Source organism: Phascolarctos cinereus, unplaced genomic scaffold, assembly GCF_003287225.1.
Source record: "Phascolarctos cinereus isolate Bilbo 61053 unplaced genomic scaffold, phaCin_HiC Scaffold_8;HRSCAF=390, whole genome shotgun sequence".
Lineage (NCBI taxonomy): Eukaryota > Metazoa > Chordata > Mammalia > Diprotodontia > Phascolarctidae > Phascolarctos > Phascolarctos cinereus.
In genome coordinates, this window is record NW_027556291.1 from 73,243,402 (window position 1) to 73,260,818 (window position 17,417).

At 44.4% G+C, this 17,417-nt stretch overlaps 1 protein-coding gene across 6 annotated transcripts in view; it reads left to right on the top strand.

The window, feature by feature from the left end:
- F8 (coagulation factor VIII) overlaps positions 1 to 17,417 on the top strand; it is a 137,647-nt gene that overhangs the window by 1,873 nt on the left and 118,357 nt on the right. Inside the window, exon 1 of one of the 6 annotated variants that reach the window (XM_020975584.2) lies at positions 12,452 to 12,993. The exons of 1 other annotated variant lie outside the window; for it this stretch is intronic. In XM_020975584.2, the coding sequence (XP_020831243.1) occupies positions 12,836 to 12,993 (158 nt within the window). In that variant the 5' untranslated portion in view covers positions 12,452 to 12,835. Of the gene's footprint in view, positions 1 to 12,451; positions 12,994 to 17,417 lie in introns of those variants that run through there. 4 more of the 6 variants (XM_020975583.2, XM_020975581.2, XM_020975577.2 and 1 more) reach the window with 4 other exon arrangements.

Here is a 17,417-nt window from a genome sequence, read left to right on the forward strand (position 1 = left end):
TCTGCCAAGAAAACCCCAAGGACAGTATTACGATGGTAAAAGATATGACATCAGAAGATGAGCCCCTCAGGTCCAAAGGTGGGAAACAACAGCTATGAGCTTGGACAGACTTCAAGAGATAATAGAGGCTCGGAAGGGCCTTCAGCAGAAAGAGGGAAGTTTAATATTTTTGGTGGGGTATTTTTTCTTCTTTTTTTTTTTTGGTGGGGGGAAGATAATGGCTTTTGTTTAGGTGAGTGTGAGATGACTCTGGAACGTTCAGTTGGAAATATCCAATAGGTAATTAGCAATATTAGACTGAAGCTCTGGACAGAGACCAGAGCATGATACATAGATCTGGGAATTGTCTGTGTAGAGGCCATTAAGCCCATGATGGCTGGTGACATCACCAAGTGAGAGACTGGAGAGAGATAAAAGGACCTAGAACACAGCCTTGGGCAACACCTTCACTTCCAGGATTGGGCTGGATGATGAACCAGCTGAGAAGGAATGGGTGGAGAACTGGGAGCCAGTCTAGTGAGTATTGTCTCCCAGGGCTAGGAAAGAAGGAAACCAACATTTTGTTAAGGGCACATTTTGTGCTGGGCATTGGAGATGCAAATACTGTCCTGAAAGAGCTTACTTTTAATGGGGGAAGACAATATGCAAAGGAGACGTAAATTACAAGTCAATCAGACATTTGTTAAGCCTGTCCTATTAGTGTCTCTGTTGCAGGGGCTATGCTGGGTGCTGGACATACAAAGAAATGCAAAAGACCCTCCCTGCTCTCCTGGAGCTCACAGCCTAATCAGGGAGGCAATATACACAACCAGCTATGTACAAATGACAGCTACAAGATTAACTAGAAGTAATAACTAGAGGGAAGAAACTAGAATTAAGATCAGGAAAGGCTTCCTGTAGAAGGTGGGATTTTATCAGAGACATAAAGGAAGCCAAGAGGCAGAAATGAGGAAGGAGAAAATTTCAGGCCCTGGAGAGAGCCAGTGAAAATATCTGGAGTCAGAGGGCTTTCATGTGTGAGGAACATCAAGTAAGAAGACTGGAAATGATGGGGGGGGGTGTAAGCTGAGTCCCCAAGACCATTAGTCTGGGACTTTTCATTGGTGGAGATCAATGCCCTGTGCCTGTAATAGAGGTGGTAGATTTTAAAGTCCAAGCCAAACTTCTGACTGCTGTTTCCTGTAGGGGAAAGTGGAGCTAGGGCAAGTTTTGACTCCTTTGCAGTCACTAAATACCAGTTACATGATGCACACCTAGCAAATAGCTAACATTTATATGGCACTTACTTTGTGCCAAGTCAATAGCAAAACAAATCAGAAAAAGTGTGTGTGTGTATACATATATACATATATATAATATATATACATATATACATATATATATATATGTATGAGAAGCAACTCAGTGAGAGTTGGCAAGAGTGGGAGAGGAGAGAGATCCACTCTTTTCAGCGTTCTTTAGTCACCAGCTTTAAGAAAAGATACACAAGTATGAAAATCCTGAGATGAGAGAGTATTCAAGTGGAAAGACTGGTCAGGTATCAAATGCAATGGAGAGATCAAGAAGGATGAAGATGAGAAAAGGAAGGAAACAAGTACTTAATAGTCCCTACTGTGTGTCAGGCACTGTGCTAAGCACTTTACAAATATAGTAGTACCTCATTTGATCTTCTGTGACAACCCTGGGAAGTTGGTGCTCTTATTAACCCCATTTTACAGTTGAGGAAATTGAGGCAGATGGGTTAAAAGCGGCGTACCCAGGGACACACAGCTAGTAGCTGTTTGAGGCTGCATTTGAACTCAGGTTTTCCACACTCCAGGCCCACCTAGCTGCCAGGTGACCAGGGGATCCCATCTGGCAACTAGATTGCTGGTGGTTTTAGAGCAGGCTTTCTTAATCTTTTTGGTGTCACAGACCCCTGTGGCAGTCTGGTGAAACTTATAGACTCCTTCTTGAAGTAAAAAGTGTTTTTAAATGCATAAAATACATAAGATTATAAAGGAAAACATATTGAAATACAGTAATCAATGTAACTGGGCTTTCAGCATGCCCAGATCACTTAAGAGGGAGGCAATCATTGGGGAGATAGTAGAGAACCTGATTCTGGGGAAAGCCATTCTGCATCCCACTCCCACATAGATGGGAGTAGCTTCTCCATTGGCAGCATAGCTAAAACAGGCTGCATCTTTAAAACTACCCTACTGAAATCTCTCTTTTTTTGTCAAGGGTCCCTGGGGGTAAAGGACCTGTTTACTCAAATTGTAGGCACCATTCACTGAGCTGTGGGAGAAAGGCTCTCATCACCTTTTCCTTCTGCCTCTGAGAACTGAGTTTGGGGTTTTGGTCTGTCTGTTTCATTTGTCCTTTTCGGTTCTGTGGGATTGGACATTGGACTCTCTGAACCTGGAAACTGGAACCATGATGATTTTGAAGGTAGAATTCCAGGCCGGATGTTGCTGCTAGCCCAATGCACCTATTAGGATGCAAATCCAGGGGAGGAACCGAGTGAAGTTGGGAATCTGATCCCCGTCCCCTGCCCAGGGATTGTTGGGATATAAGGGGGGATTGTGCCTTGGAAGTATTGAGAGTGAGTGTTCAAAGGTATAGCTACCATTGAAGTAAATATTCCTTTCTAAAAGCTAATCTCAGTATTAAATGATTAAATGGAACTGGGGTGCAGGTGACCCTTAAAATGGGGGGAACACAATTGGTGAGGGCTTCAACCAAATAGCAGAGACCAGACACTCCCTAAGCCTTCTTAAGGGTACCCTTAAGGAGAACTCTGAGGAAGAAATGAAATGTAATAGACCTGGCCTTCAGGCAGTGGGGGCCAGGATAGTCACTGTTACACCAAAATATTTTTAAAATAAGTTTTTATTAATGTGTCCTTACATCACTTACATCACTATAGTTACTCCCCTCCTCCCCCTCCCAGACTATACCATATAATACTATACCACATAGTATTTTTTTAAAGAGTAAAAAAAAAAATCACAACTGATCAATACATTGAAAAAGTCCGAAAACATACAGTGTGTAATATCTGTGGCCCTCCCATCTCCATGAAGGGGTACATCAGGAATGTCCTCTCATTTCTTAGAGTTACACTTCTCAGTGCATGTAATCAAACTTTATTCATCAAAGCATTCAAATGCAATCTTCCCCCTTAGAGACTGTGATTCTTTCATGCCAGACTCTGTCCAAGCTGGAGGCTAGAGCAGGAGCCAGCCCTAGTCCCATCCTAGTAACAAGCTGATGACTGGGTCCTCAGGGGAGTTTTTTTTTTTCATACTTTTAACTATGGGTGTTCCTAAGTTACCACTTACTTTGACTGGTATTTGATTTCAAAATAACTGATAAAGATGTTTATATTTTTTCATTGATACTCTTTCTCATTATAAGGTCTACATGTTGATCAGTTGTTCCAAAAAATCAATGCAATCCAAGATGTTTTCTACATAGTTTTCTAATATATACATATATATATATATATATATATATATATATATATATATATATATATATATATATCACACCAGTGCTTGTCTTACTAAAGAAAAATCACTTAAAACAGCTCAGTGACAAAATACAAGCTTAAAACAAAATGGAACTGGCTATGTTAAGTTGATAAACTATCTTATTATGGTATTAAAAGTTATTCTCACTTCATTTATGTAGAAGGGTGTCTTCCTTCTTCACTTGCTCCCTGACAGTGGCAGTAGCTCTACTGTGAGGGGTAGGGAGAGGCCTCCTTTCCACTACTTTTATCAGTCTGGCAGCTGCATGCACATGTGTTAGTTTAAGCAAGCTTGAGACTGGATCTCAGAGCCCTGATAGTCTGCTACAGTGACTGAGATGAGATCTTGAGAAGGTTATTTCCAGCCTTAGAGGCTACCCTGTGAGTTTGGGAGCCCCCTGGCAATGACCAGTGCTTTTTGGAGAAGATGACCACTGGCATGAGCATTGACCCAGCTCTTTGGTCTGGCTTGCCACAAAACTTGAATGGACCTGGAGGGAGTTGATTGGACAGTACAGAGCTGAGGTAAAGATAAAATGTTAGTTTACTAGTCTCACAAAATACTTAATGTTTTAATATTTTAATGTCATCCTCCTAGGGGAGGATAAAAATAACTATATGCTATTCTGGCTTCTTGCTTAAGTTTTTGATAATGTGTACCCACGAATCTCCTGTGGATAAGCATTTATTTTGTGTGAAAGGAATGAATATATGGAGTATCTTTCTACTTACCCCTTTTGGGGAGAACCTAGACGTGAGCTAACCCTAAACTTTTGGTATTTTTCACAAGCACTTCAAGTTGGGGGTGATGGCATAAAAAGCCCAAGTGCAAAAAGAAAAAGAGCTAGATCCTTCTCTTCAGGGCCAGGCTTCCCCAAGAATGAAGCTGGTCTGTGCACTCCTGGGTCAAGAAATGATGCCCAGACAATCAGTGAAACAGATGGGGTATACAACTGCATTTGGTTTGCAATTGCAGTGCGGTGTAGTAAGCTAGTAGGTGATTCATCCTTCAGACCTATTAAACTGTTAACCAGTCTCTCAAGAGCTGCCAGTTTCACTTCTTGTTCATAAGGTGCAAACCACATAACATAATGTGAACTAAGAACCAATACCTTCATATTTCCATGCATTTGTGGTCCTAATCAAACATCACCCACAAATTGATAGCATCTCAAAGTTAAATAGCATCATACGATGTATCAATGTAGAACAGGTAGAAGAACTTCAAATAAGTGTCCTATTCAGAAGTGGGCTCTAACCATGCATATCTCTATGAGTCAGGAGATACAAGTTTCCCAAAAGATCTCTTCATCATCCACTTGGAATTCAGTCTTCTGAGGAACAAATTGGAGAGTTTCAGTCCACAGCCCAGTCCATTTATTCTGGAGGACAAAAAACCCTCCTGGTTATCAAAGATGCCCATCAGTGTCCAATGTTCAATTTTAGTGTCGGTTCCTGCAGAAGCACACTCATTCTGTTCTAGGAATCCCCTCTTCTCCTGGGCTGTGCTGTCTCCAAGAGGTATCTCCAAAATAGCACTGCCCGGTCACACTTCTCAACATGTTTTTAAAATCTGAATGATTTAAAGATAGAATCACCTAGTAAGTGCCCCCCCTACCCCCCACCCCACCCCCGCCATGTACTGGGGACAAATTGACATTTTTCTGCTATAGACGCAAAGACAACGGCACAAGTGCGAAAAGAAGCTAAGATCGGGGCCTGCCCCTCTGCGGCCGGCCCGATCAGAGCATCTTTCGGACCCCTACGCCTGGAAAGCTGGCCCGCTCTCCGGTGTAAGGTCCTCCACCTTCGGGGAATGGCACCTGTAGCACCCGGCCCTGTGCGGGTAATTGGTGGCTTTGCACTGGCGGCACACCCAGGCCCTGGGACCGGGCAAAGGGCTGTCCCTCCCCCCTCCAGGGCAGGCCAGGGTAAGCACCACGCCTCGGAGGCCCTCTCCAGGGGCCTGCAGCCGGTCCCCATACCCTCCCGGGCTCCTGCATTCCCGGGGCTTCCCTGGGGAAGGCTGCGGCGACGGCCCTGGCTCGCCCGGGGTAGGTGTGGCCCCCACGCAGTGAAAAGTGGCCTAGGCAAGGCAGGGGCTGGGCCCTGCACCAGGCACAGTCCCAGGCCCCGCGTCTCCTCTCCGCCCGCCCCCAGGCGCCGCAAGTCCTACAGATTCTCTTCCACCTGGGCAGGCACTTAAAGCGCTGGCCCTGCTGGCCCCGGGGGAGACAGCCCGAGCGTCCAGAGACCACCTCCTCCTGGGTTGGAGACTCGGCTGCTAGCTGCTTGGGCCCCCAGGGTCGGAGACCCTCGAGCCTGGGCTCCGCGGCTGGGCCGTAGCTCCGCTTGCCCTCGTTGGCCGGCCCCAGCTCCTTCCCGGGCCGGGGCTCGGCCTGCTGTGTACCCGACTGCTTCCGGAGGCTCTCGATCTCGGCCTGGCACTGATCGTAGCTCTCCTGCAGGTTGCGGCGGGTCTCCCGGTCCTCCTGGTTAGCTTTGAGAAGGGCTGCCAAACGGCCCTGGCCCAGCTCCAGTTCCTGCTTCATCTTGCCCAGCTCTGCCTTGAGCTCCTTCTTCTGGACCTCCCACTGGGCCTTGTCCTTCTCCAGCTGCCAGCAGCGCTGCTGCAGCTCGGCCTGGGTGGGCACCGGGCTGGGGGACTCCTGCTCTACTGGGGCCTCATTGGCCTCGGGGCCCCCCACTGCCAGATGGCCCCTCTGTAACTTCTCTGCCTCCCATGCCTCCTTCAGGCTTTGTTTCTCCCGCTCCAGCTGTTCACATTTACCCTCCAACTCCAAGCCCTTGGCCTGCCAGACGTTACACTCTTCCCTGCGCTGGGCCAGTAACTCTGTGCTGTCCAGACAGGCCTGCCACAGGGCCCAGGCAGCACTGGCATCTCACTGGCATCTGTTTGGCTTGGTTTCAACATAGAATTTATGGTAGGCCTCACTCGCTGTGACTGCAGGCCTCTCTGACTTAAAGTAGCCAGGCTGCCAGGGGCTCTGGCCCTTCTGGATCCAGAGCTCCAACAAGAGCTGGAAGTCTTCTGCCTTCAGCAGGGGCCCAGACTTTTTGGCTCGGGATGCCATCGTGATGTTATTGGTGATTTGAATTTCTTCCCTCCTACCAATTCTCTCTGTATTTCAAAAACAGTGGCACTGACTCTGTTTTATACAAACTGCCTTCCTCGATTTATCTTCCTGGTGCAGCAAATCCCAGGCTGCTGAAATTCAAAATTCAAATGATGGTGAAAAACTTAGGAAGGCTTAAAGAATATCAAGGAAGTGTCTTCCCCACCCCCTACTTCCCTGATCAAATTTTCATGGCTGAAACTGTTACTGTCTTTAAAGACTGAACTGATTGCAGTTAGACTTGGCTATGTTTGGGTCTCACAAGTTAGAACTTTGCCATCCAACTCTCAAAAATCAGCCCAGCAAGAAGAAGCAGGGAACATGAGGTTCAAGAGTTTCACATTTTAGGGAATGACTGATTCCCAAGTTAGAAAAACATAGGCCAGTCCAGAACAGTCCCATTTGAATTTTTGTTCCCAATGGCCTGAGGCTTTCTGCCCTGTTCCAAGAGTTTAATGAACTTAAAATCTTTTTGCTTGACACCAGTGCATCATGGCAGACCCAGCAGCTCTTGCTTTTCCAGGTCCTTTGAAAACAGAAATATACAAACGTTAAGCACATAGAAAGCAGATCTACGTTGCAGAAACTGCAGCTACAAGGCAAGTGTGTAAATCACTGGTCAAGGAAACGGGAATTTACCGAGCCAGGCTGAGGCTCCTACGAGGGAGAAGGCACACCCTGGCGTGCTAGAAATGATGGTGAAAATAAATGTATAGACCCTTCTGTAAAAAAAAAAACCTGAAAGTGAAAGCTAGCCAGGCAAGTACTTCTGAGAAGACAGGATAGAGAAAGGAAAAGAGGGGGAAAGGAAGAAAGAAAAAGAGAGAGCAGCCTTGGGTGAGCAGTTTTGGACTTCTGACACTCTCCAAGCAAGGAAGAGGCAGGTACCCTGCAAGCTGGCCTTCAAGGAAAATGGACCCCACCGCTCCAAGCTTTTCTCCAGGGAAGCCCTCAGTCCCCTGCCCCCCCTCCCCAAGCCATCCTTTCCCAAACAATCTGGACAAGAAGGTCAGTGCTCACTTCTCTCTGCTCCTTAGTTTTGTCGATTTTGCTCAGGCTGTAGCATCTCTTGTTCTCACTGGCACCAGTCCTTTACCATCCAGTAAAAGTGGCTTTTCCCCCTATCATATCTTCTGTTCCTGTTTGGCCTTATAAACATTTGTTTCTTTTCCTCATATGCAAGTCAGCCACCTACACAAAGAATCATTATGGGGGCAATTAGGTATCATTTTCAAGGGGGGAGATGACCTTGTTGCTAAAGGGAGAGAGGGACACCCTGTGGGGACATTGTGTAGACATTGTGTTCTGCCAGCTTTGGGTGTGGGAATTACAGATTGACCTTGCTTTTTAGTTTTCTGAGTTTTGCTACTCTTAAGCCCATTTTGATCAGGGGTAGATATATTATGATGTAGTTTTCAGTTCCTGCAAGATAGCTACTTTCCCTCCAATTGTAGGTATCAGTATTCCAAGAGCTATCAGGGATAAGGGGCTTGAGGCCCAAAGAGAGTGGCTTCAAGATTGTTGGTAGACCTCAACTATTCCAAGTCTCCAGACCCCCCAGTAAGTGCTCTACTCACTGAGTACTACATAAGCAGGAAAAGTTAACTAACAATCCAAGGCCCTTTCCAGGGCATGCCCCAGAGAAAAGGGAAGACAAGCTCTCAAGGGACTTAAAGAATAGGGGTAGCACTGACTGTAACCAGGGCTATCATTACTTAAACATTTTAGGGTGCTCTATGGCCGAGTCCTCAGGCAACTTAAAGCCAAGTCTGGTTTGGGAATTTCCCGGCCCAGATTCTAAGAGAGCCCAGGGAGAATCTCACTCATCCACCAATCTATAAGCAAAGCCATAAGCCCACACAGCAAAAGCAAAACACATACAAGCTCTGAGGGAAGGCCCCTTTCCTCCCCATTTTTTTTTTCATTTGATTTCCTTGACTTTCCTCCAGATGAATTTTTTTAGTATTTTTTCTAGCTCTCTAAAGTAATCCTTCGGTAGTTTGATTGGAATGACACTAAGTAGATTAATTTAGGTAGTATTGTCATTTTTATGATACTAGCTCAGCCTACTCAGGAGCAATGAGTATTTCTCCAGTTATTTAGATCTGTCTTTATTTGTTTGAAGAGTGTTTTGTAATTGTGTTCATACAGTTCTTGGGTTTGTTTTGGCAGGTAGACTCCCAAATATTTTACACTATTCATAGTTATTTTAAGTGGAATTTCTCTATTTCTTTTTCCTGGATTTTTTGGGGTGGTATACAGAAATGGGATGATTTGTGTGGGTTTATTTTCTATCCTGCAACTTTGCTGGGGGTTTTTTTTTAGTTGACTCTCTAGGGTTCTCTACCTAAACCATCATACCATCTGCAAAAAGTGGTAGTTTTGTTTCCTCTTTGTCTGTGCTTATTTCTTTAATTCCTTTGTCTTGTGTTATTGATACAGCCAGTGTTTCTAGTCCAATATTGAACAGTAATGGTGGTGGTGGACATCCTTGCTTTGCTCCTGATCTTATTGAAAAGGCATATAGCTTATCTCCATTAACTGGCTTTTGGTTTTAGATAAATACTGCTTATCATTTTAAGGGAAGTTCTGATTATTCCTATGCTCTCTAATGTTTTTAACAAGAATGGGGTTTGGTTTTTTGTCAAAAGTTTTTCTGCATCTATTGAAATCATCAAAATTTTCATTGTTTTTGTTATTAATATGATCAATTATGTTTATAGTTTTCCTAATATCGAACAAGCCCCACATTCCTGGTGTAAGTCTGGCATCTCTTTGGTTTAGTGATGGCAGTGTGTTGTCAGGTGATGTCTTGACTTGCTTGTGAATTAGATTTAAGTGAGGCAGAGATCCGAAAAGTCATCAGCCTCACTCTCTCTTCCAGAGTCATCCAAGTCCAGTGGCTAGACAAAAATCAAGACAACTGTCAATGGCCTGAGATATGGTGGATGACCTTGGTGTCTTAGATATCTGATCAAGTTCTAAGCACTCCATGGAGCCTGCTTCAGCTCCCTTCATGGCCATTAGAACAAATTGTTTTCATCTACCAATCGAGGTGTATGGGTGTTCAGGGAGGACTAGCCCCTCTGGTGTGAGGGCTTGCTGACCCATTTTCAGGGCTGCTCACCCACCTTTGTGTCCACCTGTCACCCACATCTCTCACCTGTGGCTCCAAGAAGCTGTAGCATAAGCAACAGCCACACTCTGGTTTAAAAAAAAAATCTCTGCAGACCAGGTTGAGAGTGAGTTAGGGGGATGTCTGCCCCAAGCATATGAAAGACTTCCCCTAGTGGAATGGGTTATAGCTTAGTGAGTTCGTAACTTTAGAGGTGGAAAGGACCTCAGAGGTCATTTATTTCAACTTTCTTATTTTATTTTTTTAATTTTTAATTTTTTGACTTGTGAGCTAGGGGCTAGATTTCAATCAAGAAAGATCCAGGGTTCTTAACCTGTGGTCAGTGAACTTGTTTTATGTGTGTGTGTGTGTGTGTGTGTGTGTGTGTATATACGTATATATACACACACACATATACATAGAGAGAACTGTAATTCAAAATAGTTTGTTTTCTTTGTAATCCTATGTATTTTATGCTATGCATTTAAAAACTTCATTCTGCGAAGGATTTCTGAGTAGGTTTCACTGGACTGCCAAAGGGAAGGTCTATAACACAAACAAGAACTTTTGCTTTAGAGGGAAGAGTGAGGGAATTTTAGGGATTTAGGGTGGGGAGCGGGTGGGGAGGGTGAACAGGTTGAGCAAGACTCTGGAGTCAGGAACCTCAGATAAGGAGTTGTCTTGTTTGGCTGAGCAACAAGGCAGAAGTGTTAAGAGAAAGCAGGACATGGAGTTTGAGGTCAGATACATTCAAAAACAGAAAACCAGAGCCTCAGTAAGTCATTGGCTTGCTGGCTCTCCTGAGCCCCACTCAGGAAGCCTGCAATGCCCTGGGGATTTAGACCATATGGCTTCCCCCAAATGGCCTGATCCCTCCAAAGAGCATCTCTTGGAATGTTCTTGCCTTTCTCCCCCTAAGTCCCACTTGACTCATTTTTCACCCCTCTGCTTTGCCCAGCCATATCCCTCACTTTCTCTTAGGCTCAGGCCTCCACAAAAAGCAAACAAACAAATAACTTTCCAGATTTATGATACTCAGTTCTGAACAATGGATTTTAAAAGGGATACTGACAAATGGGAGCATGTCAAGAATCAGGGGACTGGGATGGTGAGGGAACTGAAGACCATGTCATATGAGAATGATTTAAGGAACTAAGGCAGTTCAGCCTAGAAAAGAGAAGACTTGGAGATTTGGTAGCTCTTTCAAATATCTTTGGACGGGGGTCATGTGGAAGAGGGAATAGACTTTATCTTAGTGACTGTAGAGGTTTGAGGTCAGAACTCGGATCAAAAGACAGACATTGTAGGAACTATTTCTTTTTTGTCTCTGAATTCACTGTGCCTACCATGGTGTTTGGCTTGTAACATCTTATTTTTCTTTCCCTTTTTGGTGAGGCAGTCGGGGTTAAGTGACTCACCCAGGGTCACACAGCTAGTGTCAAGTATCTGAGGCCAGATTTGAACTTAGGTCCTCCTGACTCCAAGGCTGGAGCTCTATCCACTGTGCTACCTAGCTGCCCCCTCTTATTTTATTAGAAGAGGAAACTGAGACCCAAAGAGGGAAAATCACTTGCCATTGGGCATAGTATCACTATGTAAGTGGCAGAGCTGGGATTTGAATCCAGATCTTCTCACTTGTAATCCAGCATTCTTTCCACTGTGCTTAGACATGATCTTTTCTGGCAACAATCTTTGCCAGCTCACCTCCCCAAATGAGCATTTTTAAAAAATGATGTTGTCTCAGATGACTTCAGGTCCTACAGCAGCTATCCCTGTGGTTCTCATATGGATCTAGAGCTGGAAGGTCAGATTGAGGCTATTTGAAGAAACTGAGGCCCAGAGAGAAGTGACTTGTTTTTTTTTTGTTTTTTGTTTTTGGCAATTGGGGTTAAGTGACTTGCCCAGGGTCACACAGCTAGTAAGTGTCAAGTGTTTGATCTGAGGCCAGGTTTGAACTCAGGTACTCCTGACTTCAGGGCCGGTGCTCTATCCACTGAGCCACCTAGCTGCCCTGAGAAGTGACTTGTTCAACATCACTTAGGTAGGAAGCATTCTATTATTTCCTAGTAGGAGGAAAGAGGACATAAAGCCAATAGCACCTTATTGTGTTAGGCTACAGCTAGAGTACACCATAGTGGAGAGAGCTCCAGGCCTGGAGTCAGGAAGATTTGAATTCAAATCCAGCCTCAGACACTTACTAGCTGTGTGGCCCCGGGCAAGTCACTTCTACTCTGTCTTCCTCAGTGTCCTCAACTATAAAATGGGGTAATAATAGCACCTATCCTGAAATAGCTTGCTGTTATTGTTAGAGTGTGTTCTACTGCGTAGCCTGTTGGTTGACTTTTATTTGAACCCCTTTTTCATTGCAATGAACTTCCCCCCCCTTTTTTTTTTTTTACTTTTCAATGGCTCCCCTGCCCCAGTATACATCTATGAGGTTGGCTTTTGACTGAATTTAATTAATTACTTCACAGCATCAGCCAATACCGGGACAAACTAAATCCAATAAGTCACTTGTCACAATCTGTTCATCTTTGGCTTGTTCATTTGTCTGGGAGCCCTTTCCAATCTGTGCTCCGTGGGAATCTTCAAGCTGCCAGCCCAGCCCACCCCGGGCGTGCTCAAAACGAGCTCCCGCTGCATCCCACCAGCACAGAGCTTGTTCTGGGAAGTCCTGCGGAAAGTGGAGAACAGATTTGGCAAAGTCAGTGTGGGCCAGTGCTTGTCTTTCCTGCCTTTTCCTATGATCTCTTCCTTCCTCTTGTCTGGCTCAAGCTTGGCTTGCTTGCGTAAGGCAACTGAGGTATTCGTGAAAACAAGAAGAGCCCTGCAGCTGGAAAAGGTTCCAACTTTGCTTCTAGCTTCCCTTTCCTACTCCAGCTCCTCCAGGGGCTGCTCTTCATGGCAAAGAGTTGCTCTAGGCTCCTTGGTGCTGCTGGCTTTGTCCTGGGAAACTTGCGGGGCTTTTGACCAATCTCAGAACAGTTTTCTTTTTTGTGAATGAATCAAGAGAACTTTATGGGAGAATAAACATCCCTCTGGCTTAGAATCTGCATTCTTCCCAAAATGAAGGAAGGCATACAGCTCCTGCTCTTGGCCAGCTTTCTCCTCTGTCTCCCAAAAGAGAGCATCTGTGCTACCCGGAGATACTACATCGGGGCTGTCGAGCTGTACTGGGACTACAGGAGAAGTGAGCTGCTCAACACTGTGAGCCTGGAGCGAGGGTAAAGTCTTGGTGTCTGCTTTTTTCTGTTTGGGGGCCTGAAAGGTTGCATCAGGCGAAGGCTGGTCAGGACTCCTTTGCTTTGAGTGATGGGTGGACTGGCACGCATGTCAGTCATGTTGCAAAAGCCAAATGCCGATGTAGATTTCCACTGTTGGGTGGGCCGTGTGTTTCTTTGAATGCCTAGTGGCCAGGGGTGGGGAACCTTCAGCCTTGAGGCCACATGTGGCCCTCTAGGTCCTCAAGTTCAGCCTTTTGGCTGAGTCCAAGTTTTAACTGAACCAAGTCAAACCAAGTTTGACTGAATCCAAACTTCACAGAACAAATCCCCTTAATAAAAGGATTTGTTCGTTAAAATTTGGACTCAGTCAAAAGGCCACACTTGAGGACCTAGAGGGTCATGTGTGGCTTCGAGGCCACAGGTTGCCCACCCCTGGATAGCCTGTTCAGGTCAGTGGAGATCTTCTTTGCAGTGGTGACTGAATGAAAAGTGGCTTTCATGGTTGTCGGTATTTCCCTGAGGGTTTGCTCACTGGCATTGTTAACTACCACTTTCTTTTTTTCCTTTTTTTCTTTTCTTTTTTTTTTTTTTTTCATGGTGAGGCAATTGGGGTTGAGTGACTTGCCCAGAGTCACACAGCTAGGAAGTATTATGTGTCTGAGGCCAGATTTGAACTCAGGTCCTCCTGACTCTAGGGCCAGTGCTCTATCCACTGCGCCACCTAGCTGCCACCACTTACTTTCTTTAGAAAGCAAACTTGTACTTGTCTAGCCTCCCTCTCTACCCTCTCTCTCCATACTCCCACAATCTCAAACCCTCTTGCAAATGATCATTCTACCCCAGCACTTGGCACATTATGGACACCCCAATATTTGTCACATTCTGTTGAACTGGCAGCAATCAATTCATTAATCATTAGTCAAAAGTCATTTCTAGCCCATTCCTGTGGGGCACACACCCTTGGTTCTTGGGTCTTGTATGTTGTCTTCCTAGTTCGGAACTGGACTAAAAGAGCCACTGAGGCCCCTTCCAACTCTCATATTCTGTGGCCTGAAATGTTCTTCCCTTTGGAATGCTAGAAAGAATGGTGTCTCTGAAGCTAGAGGCATTGGGTCCATACCCTGGCTCTGTCACTTCTTACCCATATAACCCTAGGCAAGTTCCTTCCCCTCTCTGGGCCTCAGTTTCCTTACATGTAAAATGAGGGAGCTAGACTCAGTGATTTCAAAGGTCCTTCCAGATCAATGTCTAAGACCCTGCCGCAGCTCTGTTCTTGTTTGCTGAGTGCTTGTTCTGTGTAAGGTGTGTGCTAGGGAGAGAAAGCAGATCTGTCTTCAGAGGGCTTTCAGTCTGCTGGGGGGAGGGAAGTCATGTACATCAGTGCCTGCAATCCAGGGCAGAATGTGATGGATACCACAAAAAAAAGTGCAAACACAGGAACTTCCAAGAAAGTAGAGACCTTGGGAAGACGTGTCATCCTGGAAAGTCTTCCTGGAGGAGGAGAGGCATGTATAGGGCTTGTGAGTTATGGGCTAGATTTGAACCAAGAAAGATACAGAGTTCTTAACCTCTGGTCAGTGGGCTTGTTTATATATATATATATATATATATATATATATATATATATATATATATATTATAATATATATATATATATATATATATATATATATTATATAAATATTATACACATAGAGCGAACTGTATTTCAAAATAGTTTGTTTCCTTTGTAATCCTATGTATTTTATGCTATGCATTTAAAAACTTCATTCTGCGAAGGATTTCTGAGTAGGTTTCACTGGACTGCCAAAGGGAAGGTCTATAACACAAACAAGAACTTTTGCTTTAGAGGGAAGAGTGAGGGAATTTTAGGGATTTAGGGTGGGGAGCGGGTGGGGAGGGTGAACAGGTTGAGCAAGACTCTGGAGTCAGGAACCTCAGATAAGGAGTTGTCTTGTTTGGCTGAGCAACAAGGCAGAAGTGTTAAGAGAAAGCAGGACATGGAGTTTGAGGTCAGATACATTCAAAAACAGAAAACCAGAGCCTCAGTAAGTCATTGGCTTGCTGGCTCTCCTGAGCCCCACTCAGGAAGCCTGCAATGCCCTGGGGATTTAGACCATATGGCTTCCCCCAAATGGCCTGATCCCTCCAAAGAGCATCTCTTGGAATGTTCTTGCCTTTCTCCCCCTAAGTCCCACTTGACTCATTTTTCACCCCTCTGCTTTGCCCAGCCATATCCCTCACTTTCTCTTAGGCTCAGGCCTCCACAAAAAGCAAACAAACAAATAACTTTCCAGATTTATGATACTCAGTTCTGAACAATGGATTTTAAAAGGGGATACTGACAAATGGGAGCATGTCAAGAATCAGGGGGACTGGGATGGTGAGGGAACTGAAGACCATGTCATATGAGAATGATTTAAGGAACTAAGGCAGTTCAGCCTAGAAAAGAGAAGACTTGGAGATTTGGTAGCTCTTTCAAATATCTTTGGACGGGGGTCATGTGGAAGAGGGAATAGACTTCATCTTAGTGACTGTAGAGGTTTGAGGTCAGAACTCGGATCAAAAGACAGACATTGTAGGAACTATTTCTTTTTTGTCTCTGAATTCACTGTGCCTACCATGGTGTTTGGCTTGTAACATCTTATTTTTCTTTCCCTTTTTGGTGAGGCAGTCGGGGTTAAGTGACTCACCCAGGGTCACACAGCTAGTGTCAAGTATCTGAGGCCAGATTTGAACTTAGGTCCTCCTGACTCCAAGGCTGGAGCTCTATCCACTGTGCCACCTAGCTGCCCCTGGCATGTAACATCTTAAGAAATGTTTGTTGATTGACTCGTTGAAGTTACAAGAAAAAGCACTAGGCTCAAGGAAGGAAACTAAGAAAGCCGAAGTACACTCCCTGTTCCTGGGGGTGTACAAGCAAAGGCCAGGCAAGGAAGTTATAGAAAAGATTCTTTTTAATAAATTTTTATTTATGACTGTTGTTTTTATATCACTTTCACTTTTTAGTTACAAAAACATCATTTATATTAGTTATAAATAAAATTAGTTATTAGTTAACTATAAGTATACACACACACACACATATTAGTGACTGTATCTTTGTTTTACACTTGAAACTATTTTTAACAGAGATGCTTGTGGTCACAATGTTCGTATTAAATTTTAAAGTGTTTTCATTATTATCACTTTCATTTCTTCCCATATCTCTCCTCAACCTGGAGAATCATCTCTTATAACAAAGAATAGAAAATGAGAAAAAAAGCAGTTTGGCCAAAGTAACCAGGATATCAGTCAAGCCCGACAGGACATACTGTTCCACTGCCAGAATCTCCCAGGAAGGGAGGGAGGCTATTCTTATCTCTCTTCTTTAGGGTCACCTGGTCATCAGAATGATACAGCATTTAAGTCTGGTTGCTTTCTTGTTCTTTCCATTTACCTTATTCAAGGTGTTGCATGTATTGTTTTCCCAGGTTTGCCTGCTTCACTTTGCATCAGCTTGTAGAAATCTTCCCGTGCTGCCGTATTTTTCATTAAGCTGCTTCCATCGCATCCATACACCACAATTTATTCAGATAGTCCCCAATTAATTAATTGACCTTGTTTCCAGTTCTTAGCTCTTACAAAAAATGCTTCTGTGAATATTTGGGTTTCTATGGATCTTTTCTGGTTTTGGCCTTCTTGGGGTATAGGCATAGTAGCAGGGTCTGAGTCAATTTTAGCCGTTTTAGACTTTCTTATTGTAGTTCCAAATTGCTTTCCAGAATGGTTAGGACCAATTCTCAACTCCACCAATAATGCTTTAACATGCCTGGTTTTCCATAGCTCCAAAGAGGGTTTTCTTGCATCAGCTCCTGCATCATCATCCTTGGGAACATGTAAATACTTCCCTCCATCCCTTTTCTGGGTCCTAACTGATGCAATCATCAGAGCCTGTGGCTGCCAGGCACCCAACTTCAATCAGACCCTGATGTTCACTGTTCAGTAGGTGTAAGTATCTCTGCTTTTTTTTGGGGGGGGGGCGGGACTCTATTCTCCTGTTGCTCTTCCTTGTTCTTGTTCTGGAGAGTCATAATGAACCTTAAGTAAGATTTTTTTTCCCTTGCCTTTTGATGAATCCACAAAAACCTTTGACAACAGTCATCTTGGCCCCCTTTCAAGCCTTCATTAGATTCAGTTTAGGGATCCCGAGCGCTAGGGAAAAGGGAGACAAATGACAAAATGTTCCTGGCACTGAAAGGCCTGTCCTTTTCTTTTCCGGGTTTTTGTTGTTTGGGGACTTCTCTTCTGATCACATATGAAAAGGTTCTGCCAAAAGTATGCGGGACCAGTGTCCTTGCTTTGAACTCTTATTTCATATCTGATTGGAAACCAATTTGAATCCCCATTGCATTATCTGATTCTGTCTTGCTAACAATGCTTCA